Source organism: Diorhabda sublineata, chromosome 1 (genome assembly GCF_026230105.1).
Source record: "Diorhabda sublineata isolate icDioSubl1.1 chromosome 1, icDioSubl1.1, whole genome shotgun sequence".
Taxonomy (NCBI): Eukaryota; Metazoa; Arthropoda; class Insecta; order Coleoptera; family Chrysomelidae; genus Diorhabda; species Diorhabda sublineata.
In genome coordinates this window covers 9,198,780-9,224,761 of record NC_079474.1, presented here as the reverse complement: position 1 = coordinate 9,224,761, position 25,982 = coordinate 9,198,780, and the positions used below count along the sequence as shown (strand labels likewise).

General features: G+C 31.8%; 1 protein-coding gene across 2 annotated transcripts in view; it reads right to left on the bottom strand.

The window, feature by feature from the left end:
- LOC130449501 (metabotropic glutamate receptor 2) overlaps positions 1–25,982 on the bottom strand; it is a 566,135-nt gene that overhangs the window by 91,584 nt on the left and 448,569 nt on the right. For both annotated transcript variants that reach the window (XM_056787383.1, XM_056787390.1), the window contains exons 5-6: positions 23,905–24,075; positions 21,557–21,701 (exon numbers count right to left, since the gene is read on the bottom strand). In XM_056787383.1, the coding sequence (XP_056643361.1) occupies positions 21,557–21,701; positions 23,905–24,075 (316 nt within the window). The remainder of the gene's footprint in view (positions 1–21,556; positions 21,702–23,904; positions 24,076–25,982) is intronic.

Genomic DNA, 25,982 nt, shown 5'->3' with positions numbered 1-25,982 from the left:
GGTGGTATACGATGATCCTCTCTTGGATAACTTATTGTAAAGTGGTCCACGTGAATGGTGTGATTTGTTGATTTGATACATACCATGGAGTATCTACTAGTTGACGGAGTATTTTAGGTTTAGATCTCTGAACAATATGTGTATTAGATTTGGAAGCGCAACCCTACAACTCTATTCCATATGTCCATTTAGGCTGGATGACAGATTTGTAGATAAGGATTTTGTTTTCAAGTGAGACTTTGGATTTTCTCCTTATCAACCAATGTAGTTTTCTTGCTTTTATATCAAGTTCTTTTCTTTATTTATTGATGTGTTGTTTCCACTTGAATTTGCCACTTGAGTAAGTTGAGTTTATTCCGTATGTAACAAAGAAGTCCAGAAGGTCCGGAATTATATGTGGGTCAGTTGGCCGATACGTCGGAGTAACTGTCGAGATAAATGAATATCGGTTAGCTTCTAAGGTTTTATATTGTTCTTTTCCTTTAGTTGTGCACAGTCTAGATCCTCACATGGTGTGTTTTTAGTTGTAATCACCTCCTGCTATGAATTTGTCTCCTAAGGTGGTGAAGAACTCTTCGAGATCATTTTGTTTTAAGTTGTGTCGAGGTGGGCAATATAATGCGGATATTGTGAGCTCATATGGCAAGGTTGTTACTTTTATTGAGGTAGCTTGGAGGTAATTTTGATGGTAGTTTGGAAGTTCGTAATGTCTGATTGTATTTTCTATCAATAAGGCTGTTCCTCCATGTACTGTGTTGTCGGGATGGTGTGTGTGATATTCAAGATAATTTGGTATTTTAAAATATGTTTTGTTTGTGAAATGTGTCTCGCTAACAAGTAGTATAACTTTGACTTCTTCTGTATGCTGTTCTAAGACATTAGCGTTTCATTGTGCTATTCTAAGGAACACTACGCGATAAATTTATTGAGTATTGTTGTTAGCATGTTTAAAACCACGCTGTTTGGCTAGATTAGTTGGTTGAACATGGCTTTGAATTCGTTGAAAAACTGTGTCAATGTATTAATCTCCTTTGTTGATCCAGTGGTGTTTTGTTGGTTATTGTTGGCTGCTTATGCGTATGATTTGTTTGGAATTATTTGGTTGTTTGTTTTCTGCGGTGGTATGTATATTTGGTTAACATTTTGAGGTATATTCTTTCTGTATGCTGGGTTGCTTATATGGCTGCTGTTGATTAATTTGTGATAGTGTTTGCATCCTTTATAATTGGCAGGGTGTTCTAAGCCGCACAGAGCACATTAAACTGGTGTGTCCCTTGTTTTTATACAGCTTGTAGTGCTGTGGCCTTGTCCACATTTTACGCGTGTAAATGGTTTATTGCAGTACGTTTTTGTGTGGTGGTTCGATTTCAATATTTGTATCTTGTTTTACGAGTTTGTACACGTCTTTATTGTTTTTTGCTGATTCCAAATCTACGAAAACAGATTTAAAAGTTCCTTAGTATATCTGTGTCTGGCGTTTATCTCACCTTGTGTCCTGCTTTGCTTAGCTCTTCTTCGATTTCTTCCTAAAGGAGTGATAAAATATCTTCTTTTAGTTTTCTATAATTGTCTGTGGTATACAACTTATTCTGAAAACACTGTTAGCCAGGCATTTATGGTGTACTTTTCTTGTTCTAAACAGTCTCATATCTGTGCCGCGCATATCTGTGCTTTTAAGTTGCTGTCATGGTATTTTACTTGTGTTCTCCTCTTCATTACGTTCATCTTCACTAGTTGCGAACATTCGTACTAATTGCTGACTGTTGTATTCGTTCTGTACACTATTATTCGATGAAGATGGTTGTGGGTTGGACGCAAAGATTATTTCGATGAGACTCAGTTTGGCACCAAAGGTGACATGATATGTGGAAGTGCGTCTTTATGAATTTCGAAAAGACATTTGATAGAGTGCAATATGTGACATAAATGAAATAATAAAAAACCAAAGCAACTCACCAAAGATATACCTAATTAATGCAGAGTGGGAAACGCTCTTATTATAAAAATTATAAATGAAAATTCGTAACTAAATTATCAATACTCGCTGACACAATAATTTTATTAGCCATAATGTAAATGTAAAACACTGAATAATAATTTCTGAAACCATTATCATGGAAATGGGAACATTTCTTTGGAACTACCTCCTTAATTTATAATGAAAACGTAGAACTGTTGAGTGCCATGATTGGATATTATTTTTGTATAGAATGAAACTGTATCAACCATAAGCCGTACTGAAGCATTAGAAATATAGATAGACAGACTTAAAATTCCCTGGATAGCCCACAAATATAATAAAGAAGCTCTAAGAACAGATAAAAAGTAAAATGTTACAAACTTATTAACTGAAAAACATTTAAGAATGGACCGAAATACCGGAAAACTTGCATATATTTAAGAATCTACAAGCCATTATCGGATCAAACCTATAGGTTGAATATAACTGAGGGCATAATCAGAAGAGCCAAGAGAACGCTTCTATCACCGAAATGAGATGAATTTTGAATACTGTTATGAGGAATAATGAGGGAAATATAAGGAGAATATAATGGACAACTTCATTTGAAATCTGATAACAAACATTCATTATCGAAACTTTGGCTTCTTTTTATGGATTTGGAGACCTTTTTTTTATTGTTATTTGTAACTAGGAATGAATATAAGATGAATAGAATTCTTTTTCTTTATTCATATTATATTTGTATAAAAGAATTGTGATTTTTTCAAGATCTGAAATTTCGTTGTGATAAACTCTATTTTTCCTCTTTTTTTTTTAGAAAATATCAATAAAAGATCTTGTGAAGTATCTATAGAAAACGGTCCATATAAAATATACATCTAGCAAATTCAGAACGTTAGCAATTCTCTCTGGCAAACGGTAATATTGCCATTGAACAAAAATCAGTGGTAACTCTCTCTACTTTTCTCTAACATTCTATGAGAAATAACTACAATTATAAATCTGCTTATAGAACCAAAAATAATACAGCGCTGCGGCATATTAATTGATTTTCAAATTATGCAAAGATATTCTGTAGAATGTAATGTAATGCCCTAGGTATTATGGTTAATAGAATATTTACATATGTGCTATATACACGTGTACAAACATCTTTAAAGGATGAGAGATGGTTCCTAAAATATTGTTGACTGTACATATCAATTATGAAATTCCAATAAATTCTGAAACATAAATTTTGTACCACATGTTCCTGTTTTTTATTGGAAAATATTCTACATGCATCTGTCACAAGCATATGGTGATAACTAGAAACAAATTGAGACAAACTAAAGTTTTCTGGGTCGTTAAAATTAACCTGCATTCCGTCGTTGGTCATTCACCGCAAAATTTCCATTGTTAATAGTTTCAAGAAATTCAATACATATTCTCGAACATTTTCTCTCCAAAATTAGAAACTTAGTAGAAATTCAATTATAGTCACACTCCAATTCCCTTCGGAAGTTCACATGTGTGTCCCAGACATTAGATTCGCTTTAACGATAACTGAATTCAGGCTCAACCAAATGTAGAACAAAAAAGGAATAATAGACAGAATGGTACAAAAGGACCAATTTTCTTTTTTTGTTAATTAGCTACTGTGTCTTGCCATAAATTATACAAAAAGTTTTTTCAGCTTCATCAAGCAGTTTCCAAAGAACGTGTGTACAAAAATTCAAAACGTATAATTACAATTATAGAAGTTTGAAAGCCGCTTCGAAGGAACAGCATATACACAAATTATTTATTATATATAAATCAACGCAAAATTTTCAAAAATTAAAATTAATGCTGTGAGCTAAAAAATTATGTATTTATTATGGTTCTCATTTCATAAATTGATATAAGTTATATTGAATAGTGAAAAGTATTGAAATAATAATCTACCTACAAGGGTAGTCTGAATAAGTCACTAGGAGTAAACTAGTCCATTTTTTAATCCTGTATGATTTTTCTTATGGAAATTGAATTTCGTGGTAAACAATCATCTTGTTCTCCTTAAATCAATTAAAAATATAAACTCCTCCGTGTTTTTTTTCAAATTTTTCTTTTTCCATTCATGTTATTACAATGAATAGAAGATTTATTATTATAAGATGAAAAACCAAGATTCGCCAGAACAAATCAAAATCAAGTACTCATATCATTTATTATACAGACTCACATTATGACGCTCTTATGGTCGATTTCACAAAAATCACTCTTGACGGGCTCTTAAAATAATTTAACAAGTGTTTCTCAGAGTCTAATATTAATTATTATCAAAACAATAAAACTATTGTTTCGCGTCTTCATTCATTCAGTTATTTTTGAAAATTTTATGAGTAATGAGTAGCCTACAAAGCCTCTAACTGAATATGACAGAAGAAATTCATTGCCCCACTAAAAGATTACATTACATCACCAATTATAATTCTTCAAATATGATATTGATGTGTCTTTTTACAAAAACTCCAAATGTATCAAAATTGATGCACTTGTCACAGGACAAAATTCTCAAAATCGTATGCAATTTAGTTATTTGCTCAAACCAGTTATTTCAGCGCTGATCTTGGAATCTAAGAAGTTTTGGTTTGTCTACAGTAAGGGATAAGCGCGATTCACAACTCTCTTGGATTCTTCTCGTTAAACCCTACATAGGAGTGTGAACAAGTCAAAACAGTAAGTATTATGAGAAATTCTTCCAAATACTTTTTTCAGTCGTCACCTTTTGTAATTTTGATATTTGAACTCAAGTTAATTCTGATAATATGATGGCCACTATACTAACTGTAAAGTGAAATTTGAAAATAATCCGAGTGTTGCAGTTGCAGCTGGTGTTAAGACTGAAGATAGAGCTTTTGAATTTCTATTAATAATTGAGACTTGTTCCCTGATCAGGACTTCATTCTATTCTACAAACAAAACTTTGATATGCCTGCAAAAAAGCTTTAATGATGTTGATTAATTAATAAATATCTGTTTCAACCTACCAGTTTAACGCCCCACAAACAAAATTCAGTAGCTAAACCTTCAGTAAATGGGAGTTTGTTAGTGCTGTAACTAGACCTACTATTGAACCCCTGTGTACAGTTAATTCGGTACTCTAATTCAAATCGGCAGTTTTCACAAGTTGTATTCAACAGACTTGCTTTGACGATGCAACTGAGGAAAATGGTGAACCAAATGACTGAAGAATTTGATATTTTTCTCCAGATAATTTAAAATCTAATATTAATTAAAATATCTGATATGGTGTAACCTTTGACTGATAAACAACAGCGGTTTATTTGTTTTCATTTGTTACTTTAGTGAATGCTGAGTAAACGGAAAATGTTCAACTCTTCTATTTTTAGTTTTTCAAGAAACGAAATGAAATATACATGAATCCCATGCTCGAAGAAGAGTTTTTATTAGAAATGAGTCACTTTTCAGAAGTATCCTTGCCAGGTCACCCAGCTTAAACACATCATTATAAAATCGTATATTTTGGTATGTTCTAAATTTTGTCGTTGACGAACTCACGTCCCTCCTCATCGCAATGTCACACATTTTTGCCATTTGTTGAATGGCCCGATGTATAGAATATAAAAATGCAAAAATGTATCATCTCTATCTATCTATCCGTGATAGCAACGTGAACTCCAGAAACTCTGTTTTCAAAATATGTTTCTTTGGTCTATGACCTTTTCGGGGACATATGAACGGAGAGCTATTCAAAGCAATTCATAGCTGGGATTATTCATATATTCATTTTTATTGGAACAAAATATTTCAAAAACTTAGAATATTCTGAGTCGAAATTGAAATATGTCGATTTGAAGTTGTTTTTTAATGTTAATTATTTGAGGAATTTTTTTTAATAACGCCTTTGTCATTTGCAATCTGTGAAATTTACAGTAAAAAAATGGTTCAAAGCAATACATAAGTTATCCTGAAGGTAGGAATCTCTAAAGAAATCCAGACAAAATTTCAATCCTTATCGATACACCTACAACGGAATGGATGAAAACAGTATCTCATCATCTAGAAACTTTAAGTAAATCTAAACTCTCAGATTACAGTTTGATCAGAGCCGCAATCACAAATACAACTATACTGTCGTGTAATACTAAGTGTGCCCAAATGGTACAAAAAATATTAACACATCATGGATTTTGTAGAGATAGCTGCAGTAGGTACTTTTCGTCGAAAATAAGGAATACAATAAAATAGGAGAAGAAATATAAACAAGAGTAAATATTATAAACAGAACCGATAATTTCCATTGTGTTTCTCCTTCTAATAGTAATTAGTGGACTATTTTATAATGATTACCTTGCTGCACTTCACTAAAACAAGATAATTGCATGGAATAGCTAAATCAAACAATTTCTGGTAAAAAACGAAGTTGATCAAACTGATTGGTTGCAGTGAGTTGATTATCAAATATCATTATAAAAGTCACCAACGTAATGGCACTGTTGCTTAACAAAAAATTGCCCATCAGAGATTCGACTTGATATGACGAAGTTCCTTCTTAGCCTGTGAATCTCTTATGAACTGTTTGTAACTCAGGTTAAAAGACTGTTCAGTGGTTTGAGTAGAATCTGATTGAGATCGACTATGGGTCAACAAAGTTGATCAGATCAGATCGCAAACTGCTGATACCTTTGATTTTGACAACATTAATATTTGCAGAAATAGAAACAAGGAAAGTTAACTTGAATAATTCTATAATGAAGAAATAAGGAATGAATTTTCACATTTTGAAACTGTTTTAATAGTTTTCTAATATTCCTGCTGCTTGTTCCAATAATATATTCATCGCTACATATCCCAGCTTATGAATTATCAGATTTAAACAGCAGAAGTGTATCAAATCCGTTATTTGAATTTGCCCTTTGGTACATCAACGAAACTAATCGACATATCTCCGTGAGGAAAAAGAAATACTTGGCGTTTGTTACAAACTACGATGTTTCTTACACTTGCCAAATCTTGTGTCCATACCGATTAACCTAAATCCAGCCCACCTTTGTTCTTTCCAGTTTAGATAATTTCGAGAAAAGAACAAAACAAAAATATGCTGAAGCACAAACGAAGACAACTAGAGATAACCCAAAGAGGCGAATCTCATACACATCCATGCACGCCGTGGAAAAAAATTCCGACAATAAATCTCCTATATTTACAACACCCATAAAGCAAGCTCACTAGTTGCCTTGAAGTAGTGAAAGTCTTAATGTCCGTAGTGATTCCGATCTTAATTATTTTTTCATTATATTAATTCCAATTTGGAGTTATCATGTCATAGTTCTTAGGACTATTTTATTAAGTGCAAAATTATACATTACTCTCAAAAATATCAAATTACCAAAGATAATGAAAAGTGGGAGAGTAATGGAATATATAATAGTGTGTGATTGAATTATTCCAACAAAGAAAATGTTCAAGTTAGGTCGGAATTCTTGTAATAGTTGATGATATTCATATGCGTATGTTCGTTATGCACATAAGGCTGTCCATTGACTATTTGACATAATCTTGAACGTAATAGAAATTACACATAAAGCAAAATTGGGACATTAGTATGTAGTTTCAAATATTGTACTTCAATGAGAGTTTTGTGAGATATTATTTGCAGTTATTGGCCCCGACATCCACAATTCCTACGCGTTGAATACAGCATTGCTCCACCAATCTGTGATTCATAGATAATTCCTAATTTGTATGGATGAAATTCATGTGCTTTAATAATTCAAGCATCTTACAATTGATTAATTTCAACATCATTGGATATCTTTCTTGTAAAGTTGGAATATTATTAAACAGTACATTGTTTTTCATATCCTCACCAAAGACAGTTTGTTGATAACTATCAGTATTTTTAACATCGCTGTTTTCCCTATATTATCTTTCTCATTTTTTCAAGTGAAAATAACATTTTAATAAAAAAAAATATTTAAGGATTTGCTCAAAATATTTGCCAATAAACGTTGGGCATTTTGGGTATCAGTGATTGAAAGAGAAAATCATATCTAAATTGAAAAATGCACTTGGCATTTTAGGCCAACCATATTTATTCTCTGTAGAGTTATGCACAGAATGCGGAAATTGAAAATTTGTTTTATTTATCTTTGTTTTATTCTCTAGGGACTATTTTTGTAATTTCTCCTTTCATCTTATCGAGTAATGAGTTGTAATATTGTTCTAAATTTGTGGAGATAGTTTCATGATTATCAAAAAACAGTCGCAACCACTTTTTAAGTCAATGAAATCGTCTTTGCCTCTTCCGCCTTTAACAACCCACTGTCTTGACTATTTGGAATGTAGGGGTGGATCCAGGTTTCATCTACAAATATGAATCGATGTAACAAGTTCGATTCATTTTTCTCAAACTGCGTCACAAATGCCTGGAAAATGTTCATTCTAATCCGATGAAATGAGCAAATGTGACACCCAATGCGTGGATACCTTTCGCATTTATAATGTCACTATAAGAAAATTATGTTTATTTGTTATGCGGATAGACTCTTATATTTCTCTAAACTTAATGTAGTTTAGTCTAGTACCATTTGGTGAACTTTTTCGATGATGTTGCTGGTTGTTTTTGGCCATCTCGAACGCTCGTCGTCATTCAAGCTGATACAGACACATTTGAATTAAACTGCTCAAAACTTCACGATAAATTATGGTGCAGAGTCCCAATACCCTGTCTATTTCTTCTTCCATTCGCATAAGCTATTCGCTTCTCAAAAACAAATATTGAATCACAGCTCGATATTCAATTCTTTCCATTTACACAACGATTCACCTATAGGATTGTCAAAGAGAAAGAAAGTATGCAAAACGGCTGAAATTGTAAGGGGAATTTCTCAGCTAATATTCATAAGTAGTAGTCTTGGTCGATTGTTTTACTGTGGTAAGCTTTTTTGATGAATTGTTTATAGATTTCATGGATTGTTGTATTGTATGTATTGATTTAAGCTCATTTTATTCTATCCCACCCTTTAATTTTCAACAGAATACAGTTAATAATAATAAAACAATGATTAAGACGTACATGCATTAATTGAAATGTAGCTGAAACTAGTTTGAATTTTCACCAAAAAACAAATACAAATATAATTTAAAAATGATATTTGAAGCAGTAGTATATCTGGTTTTGTTTGTTATATAAGAATAGTTTGAGCTTCAGCTTCCAGTGTATCCTTTTGAAAATACTCACGGTAAAGAGAGAAATGTCAAGACAGAATAAGATAAATGAATGAATATAAATCAACCTTTGACCCTATTAATTGGAAATAGACTCAAATGGTTAAAGAGAACGAATAAATTTTAAGTTCAATTTGATGGAAGAGTGACTTTTCGAAGAAAAAGTTACTGTGAAATATGCAAGTGTATTCGAGTGTTTTATCGAACCGCCTACAATATGGAAGTATGTGATTTTTTCTCATAATAAATTTCCAATTAAACATACTGTTGATCTTAAAAGGCGCACCCGCTTCTCTACTGATAGTGAAGTTTATTTAGAGATACCATGTGATCAAACTTGTCTGAAGCTGACATAAAAAACATTATTTCTAGGTAAGAAGGTTAAATTTCGAGATATGTCGGCATAGATATGCCAACACTGATATGAATATGTCAAATCTGACATTGCCATCATGATGTTTGACATTTTTACGTATTCAGAACGTGTTATCATACAAGTGCTATTTGAGTTTTTTACACACTTGAATCATTCATCTTGGTGAAAAACGAAATTAAACATTTTTATGCGATGATTTTCTATGACTTTCAACGTAGATTGAACCAACAGCAGTTCTACTTTTGTTGATGAAACATCATCTCGAGCCACCTGATTTTCTTAATTCAATCGTGGTCGCACTTCGCAACAGGATAAATTTTATGACGGTCGTCCAAAATCGGCTGTTATGCCAGAAAACATTGATGTTGTGCGTGTGACATATAGTGAGATTAAGACATTTGGCCATTAGTTCACTCGCTTACATTCAATATTACATGAATATTTGGTTGCTGAAAACATTCAATCGCGGTTTTCAGCAACCTTCCATAAGATCGTGATAGGCTCGTGATAGGGGACGATTCATGCATATGCATAGATGCATATGAACTATAAACAACAACATCGACTTTATGGGTCTTTCAAGTCGAGCTAAATCCAACTATTAAATGGATCGCGCACGAAGCACTTTGAAACAAATGGTCGCCTGTTGTTTTGGAATAACTAGACATGTCTTTAATGTTCTGTTAGAGCAGCGTGTAACGGCCAATTATGAATGGGACATCTGTATTTGCTTGCCAAAAGTGATCAAAAAAATGAGGGATACTAATAAAGTTTGATCTGCTAATGTATTTCTTTGAATGAAAACTTTGAGCGATTGAGGTATGGAGAAAAATGAAGGGTTTGCTGATTTTCTGAAAAATATGTTCAGTGCCGGAAACTCTACATGCATTAAACATCAATTGCGTGCTAAATCTGATTTTCGTTTGAAAAAACGGTGCTTATTATGCGGCGATAAAGCAAGTGACGGAAGAGACCAGAAAGAAAAATAAACTATAAATCTTCCAATCAAAATATATGTTTTAAAAGAAGCTCAATGACATAGCATAAGTAGTTGTAACACGCATTGATTTTCAGTACGGTATAATTGCTGCTGATTCCGAATATTATGACAATTGTTTCAAATTTTTCCTAAAAATCACCACTGGAGGTGGAATGGGCCACATTAAAGATTAGTCTTGGAAAACTGCGAAGGATAAACAGAAAATACTTGTAAGAATAGAAGCAATATCTTCAGTAAATCAAAATAACAAAATAAAGTGGAAATGTGTGCGTTATCATATGTAACTTTTTTGACATTCAAAATCGCGATATGTTAGAAATGGGAATTTTTAGCCAAATTAGTACGAGTACAAGGACAGTTTCGGTATATAAAAACCATGAAAATCATTGAAACTAAAAAGTTCCATCTTTATTCAATTATTGCGCAGATCTGGAATCGATAAGGACTTCTAGAAACTTATTTTTAATACTAAGCCCAAAGTCTTCACCATAATTCAGATCTGAGTAAATTTTTATTAAGTAAATAATATCTATTTTGACCAGACTATCACTTATTTTTCAAATTTATTATTCCAATAATGGTTTGATATTGCTGGGAATATGAAAATGAACTTTGCTATCGAGTTCTGTTTCCATTCACGTCATTTCAGCATTGTCTGGATAGAAAATTACCTACTAACTTTCACTTTTCCCATTTTCTGACAATAGGTACGTTTTGAATCGTTGTAATAAAAATATTAATTATGTGCTGTGAGTGACATCTCTATTGATGAAACAAACACAAGAGATTGATTAACGTTCAATTGATACCCATAATATAGATTACTGGAATAAATTAATGTTTAGTTGCTTTGTATTGCAGTTCTACGAAACTAGAAGATGAATAATATTAAATGGAGCGAAGCAAATTCAACAGAAACAAGAAATATTCTGAAAATCGAGTAATGCGAGAATTTTGAAAACAGATAATGGATGAACCAATTTTTAGTTTCCTAATTATAGAGAATACAGAGCAGTATTGCAATATGTAAAATTGATTTATATTTTGGCCCAGATTTATAAGGATTCTTGTATGTGATCATCTTTTACTAATACTAATATGCTGAAGAATCCCAACTATACTGTTATTTTTGTAGCAACTCTCTGCGGAAACTGCGGTTTTTCGTTTTGAGTGGTTGACGGACGGGTTTTAACATTTAGTGCTGTTATTCTAAATGACGTTCTTACTTCACATGTTCCGATTTGTTTGTATTTGAAATTTATTTGTCTCAAGTAATTGAGACTCTTTAACACCATTAATAATGTCGATCTGAGTTTGTTTAGATAAAAACATGAAAATCACATCAGGTTATGGGTGTCAGTTCTATTAACTGCGTTGTGTTGTGTTCTAAGATCTAAGCAGCCTAGACGTGATCCTAGAAGTGCCGGTTTTACCTGCTTGCGTATCAAACCATTGATTGGTGCAAAATATCGGCCGACATGGAAGAATCGTATTATGGATATATTAAAGTTGTAAGATGAGCTGGAATGGTTGATGGTACCAAGAGGAAGCCTGTGTTCTCATCTGAAACGCTAAGTAAGGGTGAAAATGCATTTCTCAGTGTGTTAGTGACGATCTTCAGCAGCGAATTGCAGGTAAGCTGTCACCTAGGGACATTTTGGTTGATCACTTTGACAACAAATCTGAAGTGAAGTTCAGTTGTTTAGTCAGTGTCTTGATTGTTTCAGTATGGAATAAGATGATACCGAAGGCGCCCCATCCATTTTATCTCGTGTGAAAAATCAATACCGTGAGTTTGCTGCTGGCTTGAAAATGCGTAAGATAAAAACCGTCGACGCTGTTATTGAGCTGCATATTTCACTTGAGCGTTTTCAATAATTCAAGTTGAGTTTTCTACTGATGAAAGCAAGTGAAAAGAAGTCGGTATCAGATTTCTAGTCTACTTTGATTTTGCATAAATGTATTGTGGCACCAGCTTCCAAATCTGATTAAGTGCTACACAAAAAGCAGAAGAAGAAAACTAAGCATTCGAAATTCGAAATTTGTAGCTCTAAAGATCATTGGATTCGTTAATGTCCCAAGTGGAAAGCTGATGAAAGCCTAAGTATTCAGCAAGAGCAGGCGGCACTAGCGCGGCAACAGTGACCATCGGGGGTGAACCAAAGAGCTTACAAGCTAATAAGACCGATTACCGTGTTGCTCTGGTCTCGATTAGCAGTGACATCAACATGGCTATCACATATGACCAGGGATCGACTGATAATGGAGCTACACGCCACATTACATAAAATTTAAACTGGTTTACTGATTATTATCCTTTTTCAGTATCTACCTTGGCAGTGGGACAATTGAAGTGGCCGATTATGATAGTGGAAAGTTCATTATCAAATATTCACGCTCAATGTATCTGACCTTGCTGCTCACGATCGAAATCCGAACAGCAATTATCTGTGAACAGACGGTCTTTAGAGGTGACCGTGACCGGGCGGAAACTTTTATCGTTTACATTTAAAATTTATTTTTCTTACGTAACTAATACTGTGTAACAACATAAATAATATCGATCAGAGTCTATTGAGTGAAACATGAAAATCACATCATGATAATACATATGTACAGGAAGCGTAAAGTGCTGTGTCTTGGAATATATCAGTAATTATTTGATACCGCTTAATACAAAAAGTATTTATTGACGACGCAGTAATTTTTATAATAAATAGTATGTAGTGCGATAAATATGAAGATTGTGTATTGTTAAGATGAAGATGAAGAATAAATTTATTTAAACCCGAACAGCCAACATCTGTGGTTAGACAAAACCCGTCGCAAAAACAGGTCGATTCGATATGAAAGTCTTGATGTATATCTGGTGGAATTATTAACGTACTTTGCAACGTCAGAGTACTATCTATTCAGATCCAAAATGAAATTCTTACCTGGGTAAAAATTTTAATCCAAAGGAGATATTAGAAAAACAGTGCATCTAATCCCCAATAATGTTTTAAACAAGGTCTCAAAGAGCTGCAAGTTGAGTTCAGGCTATAGAATACGATGAGCTATACTTCGAATATTGATAAATGTAGGTGTGGTGATAGAGAGAGCAAAGCTCTAGTTCAACCAGTTTGGGAAAGATCGACACTATGATCACAATGGAAGGATTCTTGGTATCTAAACACATACAATTGTGAATCGTTTGTGTTTGTTAATTTATATGAATCTAAAAGAATTAGAGAATTGTTGTTGGTGAATGAGATTAACGGATAAGTTTTTTGATTTGTGTCTGGTTTTTCAAACTTTAAACCTTAATTAATTAATTGTCATGAGTATCGACATTGATAGGTTACTAAGGTTTGCAGTTTCTCAAAATTTCGCCATTGCAACTTGAAAATATCAAACTTCATTGCAAAATCTAGAATATATAAATAAATAAATATCAGAAAAGGATTGACATACAAAAAAATAAAAATCAAGAGTTCTTTTAGGCCATGTTTAAAGTTTGATATTTCTACCGTTTCTTTTAGAAACTGTTATCAAAATCTTATTGTGGACCTAGTCCACAATCAGCAGATAGAAGATCTACTTCGATAGTTTCTATAAAGCCATAAAAGAAACAAATATAAGAGCGGTAATTTAGGATGGAGTTATTGGAACAGGTGGTATGCTTAAATCATTTTCAGATAAAATATTATATCATATAGTTATGCCATGAAGATTGTGAAAGAGGTTACTGTAATAAATAAAAATACGTTTGTATAGATATAGCTGCCAGTGAATTTGAGAGAAGAAAGTAGTCTGTTTCATGTTACAAAGTATATATCTAATCTACATATTTACGAGCTACGATGATTATGAGCCGGACGAGCATCCAAGAACGGTCATCGTGTAAATCTCAGGAACGAATTATATTTCAGCGTCAGATTACAGAAAATATGATAAAAGTGGCCCCGACTAACAATTGTTATCAGACTTTTAGGTCTACCACTAAACGACGTATTTGAAAATATTTAAATTCCTAGTAAATTATTTAGCGAAGTATAGATATAGATGTAGATATTAAGATTTTTCTTGACAAATTTTGATGGAACGACATAAGTTCAAGTTTCTGTTCCGATATATCTTAAGAAATGTGTAAGCGGCGAGATATCACTCAAATGGTCCTACACCACAGTCTGAATGTTCGACGTTTTGATATCAAGCTGGATTATTGCAATTGTATATTAAATTTGATACTCGACGATACTTCCGTGAATTTTGTATTTTGTGGATAAATAACATTACGTGTAGAAGTAATGGTAGAGTAAATCGCTATAATATGCACTACTGGTCCGAAACAAATCATCGTTGTATGCAGGAGAAGTCTCATCAGGTTCGTTGGTCTGTAAATGTGTTGTATAGGATTTTGGACTGACAGATAATTATGCAGTTTTTATAGTAAGTCAGTTAGATGCCCAGACTTTTTAGAAACGAATTGCCACTTATTTTAAATGACATATACCTTGATATTCGTCATGTTTTTCGACATGTTAGTTACTCAGCACATTATTTCATATATGTTCAGCATTTTTTAGATCAAATGTACCCTGATAGGTGGACAGTATGTCAAAGTATACTTCTTGGGTCATCTAGATCTCCAAACCTAATTTGCTTGAACTGTTATTTGTGGGACCTAATAAAAGATCCCAATCATACCCAAGACAAGAGATGATTAAAAGAATACAACAGGCAATACTGAGTATTTCAATGGCGGAAAATAGTGTTCTATCTACCCGTCAGCGACTAAATTCATGTACAGAAAATAATGGACGACCTTTTGAACATCTAGAGCACCACTAATTGCGTAGCTACTTATCTAAGTTATGAAATGATTTTTTACATGGTTTTTCAATGATTTATTCTCATTGTCAGTTACATTATCTTTCCTTTCAAATAACAACTCATAATAAAATTATTATGAGAATTTTTCTGTTTGGGCGAATAGACAGTAGAGGAAAAATTCTCGTCATTCGCACATTTATTCAGATATTAGGAAATTCAAAATTCGTACTGACATACTCATACAGTCATACCCAATATTATTTGTTATACAATCGTAATAAACATGAATTTCAATCAAATGAAATGTCAGAATTAGTAATTAATTAATATGAATCAATTATTTCATAGGTTTCAATTAAGTATCAGCAGATGTATAAATTTTGGAGATAATCCCAATAATATGCAATGATAAACGGATCGTTATAAAATTACAAGGTAGTTGTATAATTAACATTTCCATTCCGGGCCTTATATTTGACGCTAAGTGATAAATTGAATAAGGGATTAGACTCAGGAGCTGTTCCGTTTCATTTAACGGTGTTTTCCAGTTGACTGCGAAACAATCTAATCGTTAAATAATTGATCTTTTGATCTTTTTTTTTTTAATATACGTATTAAATGGTTATTTTACGCAAGAAGAATTTAGGTTAGATTTTTAGTACCAACAATTACTTATGCTGCATATATTTCAGTTAGTATGTTTTATACCTCCATCCTTATGTATTGAAAGAAGCATAGAAGAAGTAAAGCTTGTCATTTTTCTTTTGTAATTGATGTAAGATGTGTTTTCATTATCTCAAATATGGATCCTGAAAAACGCATGAACATTAAGTTTTGTTTAGGTTGAGAAAAGTGTTAAAGAAGCAGACTTAATACCAAAATCAGTCAAAGTCAGTATTTACTAATTTCAAAAACAATTTTCTAGCGAAAAGCGTTATAAAATTGGGAATTAATTCAAACACTCATCAAAGGAGTAAACATTTAAACAGTTACAAACAGTTTCCTCCTTTATAAAAATGCGCCTTATCATACATCTCTTTTGATTCGAGATTTTGACTTCTAAAAGTCTACCTCAATCTAATTTAGCTCCACTTAACTGATACACTACAATCCAAGCAAATAATAAGCAATAATCAGTGATTTCATAACGCGATCTTCTACAATTGCATCTTCTATTTCAGTTAGTTCAGCTAGTCGCTTGGCCAAGAATGACACTTGATGTTTCAGTTCATCAATCAGCTTTTCAAATGCCTCTATAAGTATGTCATGTGGTATTTTAATTGAAGGTCTGCCTGCTGGATTATCAGAATTTCTTGGTACTCGCAGATAATCACGATAACAACGTTTATGATATCTCACTTCCATTGCAAATAAATCAGCTGGTTGTTCGCAAGTGCCAATTTTTGTGAAAACATCATCTTTTTTTTTCGGGCAGTATATAAAATTTGTTCCGCTGCTGAAATTTCAGAACATAAAAAAAGAGTTTTGTTCTTATTTCTTGTTTGTTTACCACAGATTGAACATTTCTGTTTCGTATCAAGTTTTAATTCACTTCTTGATGACCGACGAACACGTTGGCTACCTGAAACATTTGCTTCTGTAGAGGAGGTGGAAGTAGAGACATTCTCCTGCTTTAGTAATGCTAATTCTCGACGCCTTATTTTCTCTTCACTAATATAAGTTGCAATACAAGCTCGATGCCAGGAACAATTGTGTGCAGTAAAGTCTGTATCACTTTCTATTTTCTTACTAATATCATCTTTTCTGCGATCCGCTGCTTTTTTAATACTAATAAACGTTTGTGATTTTGGACTCTTCACTAAATCACCCGATTTATCACAAAACAAACACGACAATTCATTTATCTTTCGCTTCTTCACATTTATCACTTGTATTGACATTGTCTGCGCTTTTATTCAAATAAATAACACTAATAAAACAGTCGACTGCGAAAAAACTTAAATATTATTAGTTAAATACGCAAAAATTAACCGTTGGGCTACAAATTCTTTTCTACTGACTACTCCAAGTGCTATGACTCAGCAACGTGCCGAGCAGGGTGAAGGGGAGGGGGAAAAGGGAAACGAACCAGCAGAGCTGCCGGCAACATGTGATTTTCTATTATTTAGAGTCGCAGGTAAAAGAATTTGAGCATAGTTGCCGGTCATCACATTTTGCATACTCAACTCCATCCAGCGCCTGGACTATATATATTTGTGGATGAAACAACAATTTTTTGAAAATTCATAAATATTTTTGTATTCCAGCCAACTGAAATTATCATTTAAAGTATCTAAGAAAGCTTTTTTTCAATCTATTAAACTAATAATAGAGCCATACAGAGCAGAAAGAGTTGTGAAAGCGCTTTTCATAAAAACTCCGAAATTCGGGTGGAAATATTTCAGCCATAACTCAAAGCAAATTACATTTTCTGCAATCCCCCTTATAAGATCATCTAGAAATGTCAGAAATTTTACTGCTCGGTGACAAGATCTTGAATTATAGACTAGAATGTGGAAGGGAATTCCATATAGTTAGTAGAAGTCACAATCAAATAATTTTATCCTCAATTGTACAACAATAAATATATAACTCTCGGGAACACAGACCATGAAAAGATTCATTCTTCTACTAGTATAATAATGAGCTCTCATTATTTTAGTAGTCACTAATTATGGAAAACTATAACAAAATTTCATTATGGGGGTCGTGATCTAATTGGAACTGTTATATTTTATTGCAAAAATGTCTCTAGATTTGCAGCGTAGGCCTCCGAAATTATCCGGAATGGTTAATTTCAGTATTGGGACACTTATTTCAAGGAAGTTTCGCAATCCACATGAAAAATTTAACAGACTTAGTACAATATTTGAATATTTGATCATGTATATTGTGAAAATGGATAATTATACCAAATTAATATTATTTTTGAAGCGAGAATAGGAAAATTCGTAATATTGGCAAAATGGAATAAATTTCTTCGAGAAACAATTTTCCCTCAATTTATCACTATTATTTTTATTAAATCAGTAATATGTGAAAATACAGTCGACGCTTGAAAATAAGCTTTATGTATGACCACCATTAGAAAAAACATTTCAAAACTCGTACAAATACGTGAAATTACTTGTTATAAATACGTCTAAAAGCATGCGAAAAAGAACAATGCTTTTTAAATGAAGCTTCCAATATAACACCCAAAGAGTGCGAAAAAATAACGATGCTTTTTTGATGGAATACTCATTATAACACTCTTTTATATTTGTATATTTAACAAGTTACATTAGATAGTTTTGTGTTTTGTGTTTTGTCAAAGGTTCTGTAATTATAATAATCTTGTACTGCCATTTAGAAGTGTGAAACATCATTGTTATTTTGCAAAATACTTTTCAAACTATTACTGATTGTTAAGCTGAATAAACATGGAACTAGAATCTGATTGCACTCCTGAAATTACAGAAATTGCGAGCAATATCACTCGAAACCTGCTTCTGGACAATTCAAGAATAGTAGTGTACGTAACGAGTCCCGAAAGTGGTCTTTTACTGGACAAGTGGGCAAAATTGCAGGGCGAGCCGCAGGCGAGTCCAGTAAAAAATAACTTTCGGGACGTATTAGGTACAATATTTTTTTTAAACAGGCATTGCACCATAAACACAATCAAATGCATCATTTTGAACATCCATTTTATAATAAATCTTCCGTTTTCAACTAAACGTCAACATATGTCAAGTTATTTTATAGTTTTAAATATTACAAAACTCGGTTACTATAGAAACCAATTGACCACTATCTTAGACTAACTATTTTATTATTTTTTTCATTAAAGATTGGAAAGTAAATAAAAATGAGTCCGGTAGAAGCTTTTACCGGACTATCACAAGTCACAAGGAGAAGATATATCAGCAGTTCAACTACCCGGCAGACGAGTGGAAATCTACCGCCGTAAAAGGCTACACAGATACTTCTGCACTGGAGGAGCCTGTCAAATCGACACTTTACGATTTTCTCGATACTAGGGTGCCTTCAACCTCAAAAATAGAAACTATAACGTCACAATTTTTGACTTGCGAGGTTACAACGGAAGGAAAAAAATTAACAAATGTAATAATATAAACAATTGTCCCAATTTCACTGTAAATATTAATTTGAGTAATTGAAATCAGTTTTTATGTTAGATTGAAATCTTATCACAAATATACGTTTATAAATCTATTTTGAATAAACTATTTTTTACTCTTTCCATTCAACTATTGGATTCACATATTGTTCTCTTCACAAACAGTTTTATATAATTTTATGTCTCTTATGTCAATTTTCTATTTTTTGGTTGCCAGGTGTTAGAATTAAAGCGACGATATGTGATATATAAATGAGGAAAAGTATTTTTCTCCAACCATCAAAAAATGTTGACATTTTTGTACTATTTTCAGGTGCAAAAGTCACCCTTACGGTACAACAATTTGCTCGTTGCTTAGCAACACTTTTAATCCTAGGATGAAATGTAATTACATTTGAGCTCTCTAATTGAAATTTGAAGAAAAAATTATTGTCTCTTATAAACTTAGAGAAACAAACTAATTGGGCAACTATATATAGGTATTTATTTGTTATTTATAGTGATATTGAATGTTCAATTGGTACAATTATTGCTAAAATTCAAAGCACCACTGAAATTATCACTAACAATTTTCGAGCAATTCAAAAGATTTTCATTCAAACTTATTACCAAATTATTAACGTTTTTTGAATAAAACTAACTTGTTGATACAAGATACAAGATACACACACACACACACACATACACACACACACACACACACACACACAACTGTCAGATTATAGAAGGTTTTTACGTTCTTAAGGTAGTTTTCATTCGTGGTTTGATGATCACAATTTCGATCAAATATTATTTTAGTAGGACATAATTATACCAATTTATAATAAATAATATGGATACTGACAGTAATGGCGATTTTGATAATACTCCGCCAGAGATATCGAAAAAAAGCAGCAAAAGTAACTTTAGATTTGTTGCAGGAAATGTCAAGAAAAAAATATCTTTTTCGAAAACTGTACTTTTGGTATACTATGTTGTCGAAAGAGGCGTCTACACAATATTCAATGTTGCGGAGTTTTATCAGTTTAAAAAATAAAATTGATATATCCATGTATCAGAAATTACATTTATTTTTGAACAGAAAGTCCGACAATTATGTCCCAAGAAAATCAAACGTGTAGATAGCCAACGAATTGCGGAGATGCTTAAACGAAACTCCAGACAAGGAATATCTACTAATAAACGTAAATTCATTTAGTAGGAACTATTTTTATAATTTTATTCTATTTTTTCCTCGAATTATATGCATTTTTATAATTAGTGTGTTTTTTAGTAGATAAAAAGGTGTCATCTATTCGTCAGATCCGATGTGAAATATGTCATATTTTACTAGAACTAGGTATATTGAGGTTTACAGTGAATTTTGATATGAGAACTGAACTTTCTATAAAAAAATTCAAACTGCCGGTAGTATTTATTCCATTTTCAGAGAAATTACAATACAGAAGAACACAATGAAAAATAGAGCAAGTAATAGAAAAAATGTAGAATCTATAATGACCATGAAAACCCATGAATAAGAAATAGCTAACATCCAATTTACGGTTAGGTCCTTGTTATTAGAAATACTATGTATGATAACTGGCGGTCTGCGGTATGAGAGCCCTCCAAATTATTTCGATGGCCGTCTAGTATATATATTAATGAATAAATTCATATAATCAAATTATTATTATTAATATCAAAATTATGTCACTATGTCAAAATTTAGATCTAATTTGAATTTAAAGTATATACTTTTAGTTTGATGATTTTGATATTTGTATGAATTTCTTCTTTATCTTGAGCTAGTTGTGATAATATGAAATTTAGGTATTATTGACCAATTAATTATCACTGTAGAAGTATTTTTCTTATCATTCGATTTAGTTAGAATGTTATTTCAGAAATTTATTTTATTCGCTATGAATAAATTGAGTCATATATTCATGAAATTAGCATGAATTAGTTGAAATGCCATATTTTTTGCTCTGGATACTTCTAAACTTTATTTGCGCTACGGCATTAAATTCAAACTTCTCAAGAAAGATAAAGTTGACATTAATAGATGACATGCTATCAACTCACCTCGTGCCATTGGTTTTGTCATTAATCTGTGTACAATGTTATCGTACGCCGATTCTCGAGCGACGCCGGAATCTTTGACTAATTTTTCCTTTATTGCGATGCAAAGCGAGTATTTAGCCAGAAGGTCTTCGAGTTCTTCGAAAGCCTGAAAATAAAGATGATAAATTGCTTTTATCATCAACTATTTTGTGTCTCTATTGAATATAAAACTTCATCAAGTGATGTCATCTATCACCATATAGAAATGATTAATTCCATATTATAAGAATACTTTCAGAATTTAAAGTCTATCACTAGAGGGTGTATTTAAGTAACAACGTGCTAGATAGCGTTTGCTTTATATATTTCAAATATTGCGATTTCTCTTGACAAATTTAAAATGAAGCATAAAAAATGTAATGGGTATTTTAAGAGTCAACTGAATTGAAATTCAAGTGAAGAAAATCGCACTTAATGAGGTATAAAATTAATTTGTCAAATTTTCAATAAGGTTCATGCACGTGATTGACTGACTCCTCCTGGACTGTAAAAATGTGATAGGAAAAATAATATATTACATTTTTACTCGATATAAGAATCATTGGTGCAGATTTTTCATTAAACAAATGTTTGGCGTAGGATTTATTCGGTTTGCCTTTTATTATTATTCCATATGAATATATTATGATTTTGAGTAGCGCGTATTGTTATTACATATCCTCTGCTACAGATATATGTCCTTTAGTAAAGGAGTATGATTTTGAGTAAACATACGTGATGATGAAAATATGATGAGATAAAACGCGAATGTTGGGAGCTTATTTTTTGTATTGTTATTGTTAACGCACTGGATTAAGAGTATAGAAAATAATGTTCAACAAGAAAATATCTTTCACGGTAAAGTAAATTTTTCATTAAAAAGTCATTATGTATAGTTTACCGGAACCTTGTATATCGACATTCCCAAACCCAAAATTTTTATATTAAAACAAACGTGTAACAATTTGATGTTATTAACAGAAACTAAGAGAAATTAAGAGAAACTATAACGTCCCATATTTCCTGTAATTTAATATAAATAGAATTATTAAAATTCATAAAAATTGTAAAAATTTCTTGTATAAAATATCTAAACTCGCATCTATACCGGATTTAATTATAATCCAGTTAATTAAATCGTCAAGAAAGCAATGAAATAAGACGAAACATGAATTGAATTATGTTAATAATTTGAAGGTGTACAGCTACAGAAATTTATGTGGCTTAAAATTGAACTTATAATGGAAAATTTGAGCTCCTTAATGAGTTGTGCTGCTTTTCATGAGGTTTAACAAAAACTATTCACATATATCACCAGGAAACATCAAGGGTGAAAATATATGCAGAAACCCAGTTCAGAATCAAAAGGGGTGTCCGACAGCAGTATAATGAGAATCCTCAACGGATGAGAGAAGAGCATATGCTATATCCTAAAATAATAAATACTTGGGTAGGAATTGTTGGTATCCTTTCAACTATAGCAACCCATAGGTTCATGCAAATATAATATAGTTTTAGTAATATTCGGTGGCGAATCGATTGAATAACCACTCTGATCTACTGATCTAACTCATTAAATCACTTTTTGAGCATATTTTGAAAGTATTTTATACAAAAGTAAAACCATCAACTTAGAGGACTGAAAAAGAAGAATCACGCTTGCGATCAGATCAGTCATGTCTCAGATGCTGGAAAAAGTTCTTTCTTTATCAGATTAGCATGTAGCCAAGACGTTCACGGTTAGCATTTTGAACATTTGCTTCATTGACATTCAGGTTTTTTTTACATTAATGATATATAACCAGTATCACTTATTGGGGGTTGTTGGTGGAGCGATTTCGAGAAATAAAATGATTTTCTTTTTCTAATGTTAATAAATAAATAAAACACAATATTTCCGATTATTTGGAGATAGGTAAAGAACACTGTATATGAGTTATGTCTAGAATATTCTAATAATACAAAATATAATACCAAAAATTATACAGGGGATTGCATTCGAAATAAGAAAGTTGGAATTGGCCTCCGTCACATAACACACACTTTATAATTTCTTAAAAACAAATGCGCATTTGAAAATACAAATCGACATGCACAAACGGTTTTCTCAACACACCTCCATTTATTTATTAACAAATTTATTCTTTTTGGCTGGTTTATACCGTATATTTGAATACTCTATTGATTGTATCCCTAAATTTTAAGATGATTTTTCTAACGTTATAAACTTACAGACAGGACAAGTTCTAACCAATAAGACTGAGTCTAAGGAAAATATTACGCGTTCAATTCGACCCCAATTATTATTGCAGTATATTAGGAGTTTGTACCTTAATCCCATAATTGGACTCTTCGTATATAATCGATATGTAACTCCAGCCCATTTTTCGTATAATATCCACCATTGCTTTGACTTGATAATGGTCAGACGGTATTGTTCTTGAAAAGTATTCAAATCGTTGTTTGTTACTTAATTCGGGACTTGTCGAAAAAAATGACACCTGCAACAAATGAAAAATTGATAAGGAAAATGAAACTATATAAGCATGTTCCTAAATCATTATTAATGATTAATACAGTATAAAAATGGATTTCTCTCATCCAGCCACGTTCGTACCTGAGGAAGTTATTGTTTTAATATAATAAAAAACAATAATAATATCATTATTATGATTAGTGATAGAGGTATTTTACAACTTTTATTGATTCCATTATACAAAGTGACCCGCAAAAGAACTGACACACAGCAAAGGCGTACAGAGGAACTCAAAATATGACGATTAGGGGCAATTTACCGCTGTACTAAGTCGCATTTCTGGGCAGTTATAGGGACTCAAATTAGGGCTCGAAATAAAATGGACAATGGATAATTCAGTGCTTAAACTTTTTTTACTATTGTAATTTTTCTGAAAACTCTGTCATTTCCAAGGAAAAGTCGAATAACCAAAGAGCTAGATATAATCAAATTGTTATGATTTTTAACATAAGTCGAAAATTCTTATTTACCGAACAATAGAATAACATTCTTGGAAACATGTCTTTGGTTACACTTTTCCATGAAAATGGCAAATTTTTATGAAAAATTACACGAGTAAGAAAAGTTTTGAAGTTAAATTCTCATTCTTCCAATGGCATTGGAATAAATTTTCTCAAATCAATAACATTCATGAGTAATTTTGAGGTTCGGGTACCTCCAAATTAACTGTTGTTAAATATCTTCAATATAAACATTGGAGAAAACAGAAAAGAACAGTAAAAACTAAAAAATATCGAAAATCAGTCTTAAAAAATCATCGTTTTCTTAACCTTTAGTCCCTTTTACACCCCAAATATCTCTGAGACGATTCGTTATTTCGTTACTCTACTTTGTGAGTTATATAATGTCATTTTGAATAACCTCACAATTTTTTTCGAGATTTTTAGTAGATTGAAGGTAACATACAATTTTTATCTAACTACTGTGTCATAAGCCTGCTTAAAATCTATGAATACAACATGAAGGCCTGCTTTTATCTAGTATAATATCAAGAATAAATATCTGATCCGCTGCTCTTCCATTATCGTTGTAGTAAGAAGCATCTTCTGTTATATATATATATATATATATATATATATATATATATATATATATATATATATATTCATTTCAGGTCTCTTCTGTTTCAAAATTAGCTTTTTTAATATTTATTAAATATTGACGTTTTGATTTTTGTTTTAGTCTTTATCAAAATATAATATTCACAATGACAGTTTGCTTATTTATATTGGTCAATAGATCACCGTCATCATGAATATCAAAATAAAAATAAAATCAGACTACAACACTGTTCTAATAGGAAAAATTAAATTTTTCTCAGTCCTCACATTTCAAATATATACCAGTAAGCAATTAGATTATTTGTAGTTTTATTAGAATTTACAAAATAGAGCTATGAATTTTACTCAAATTACTTAGGTCTTTTTTATCATTTATAGCTTTTTCGTTCTTATGAGTGTGAACCATTTCTAAAAATTCTCTTTTTCGTATATGAGATCCTTTTTTAAGAATTTTTGAATCTTTTTAATTGAATTTATGTTTTTTTGGTATTTCATGGTTCGTTGATGCAGTTCTATTTTCTTTATCGTATTGATGACTTCTTAGTCTATTTTCTAAACACTGAGATGTCTACCCTATGTAGACGGCATCACAATTAGTACAAGACTTGTTATATAATATTATTTCTTTTGTTTTTTGGTGATTTAGATTTCAATTTAGTGGAATATTTGGATAATGTATTATGTCCTTCATGACTCATACTAATTTTATATATATTGAAATAATTCGATAATTGTTGGGAAAGTCTTTTTACATACGAGTATGGTAAGAAGAAATGTCATATGTTTTGATGTTTCGTTTCTATTTTGTTTT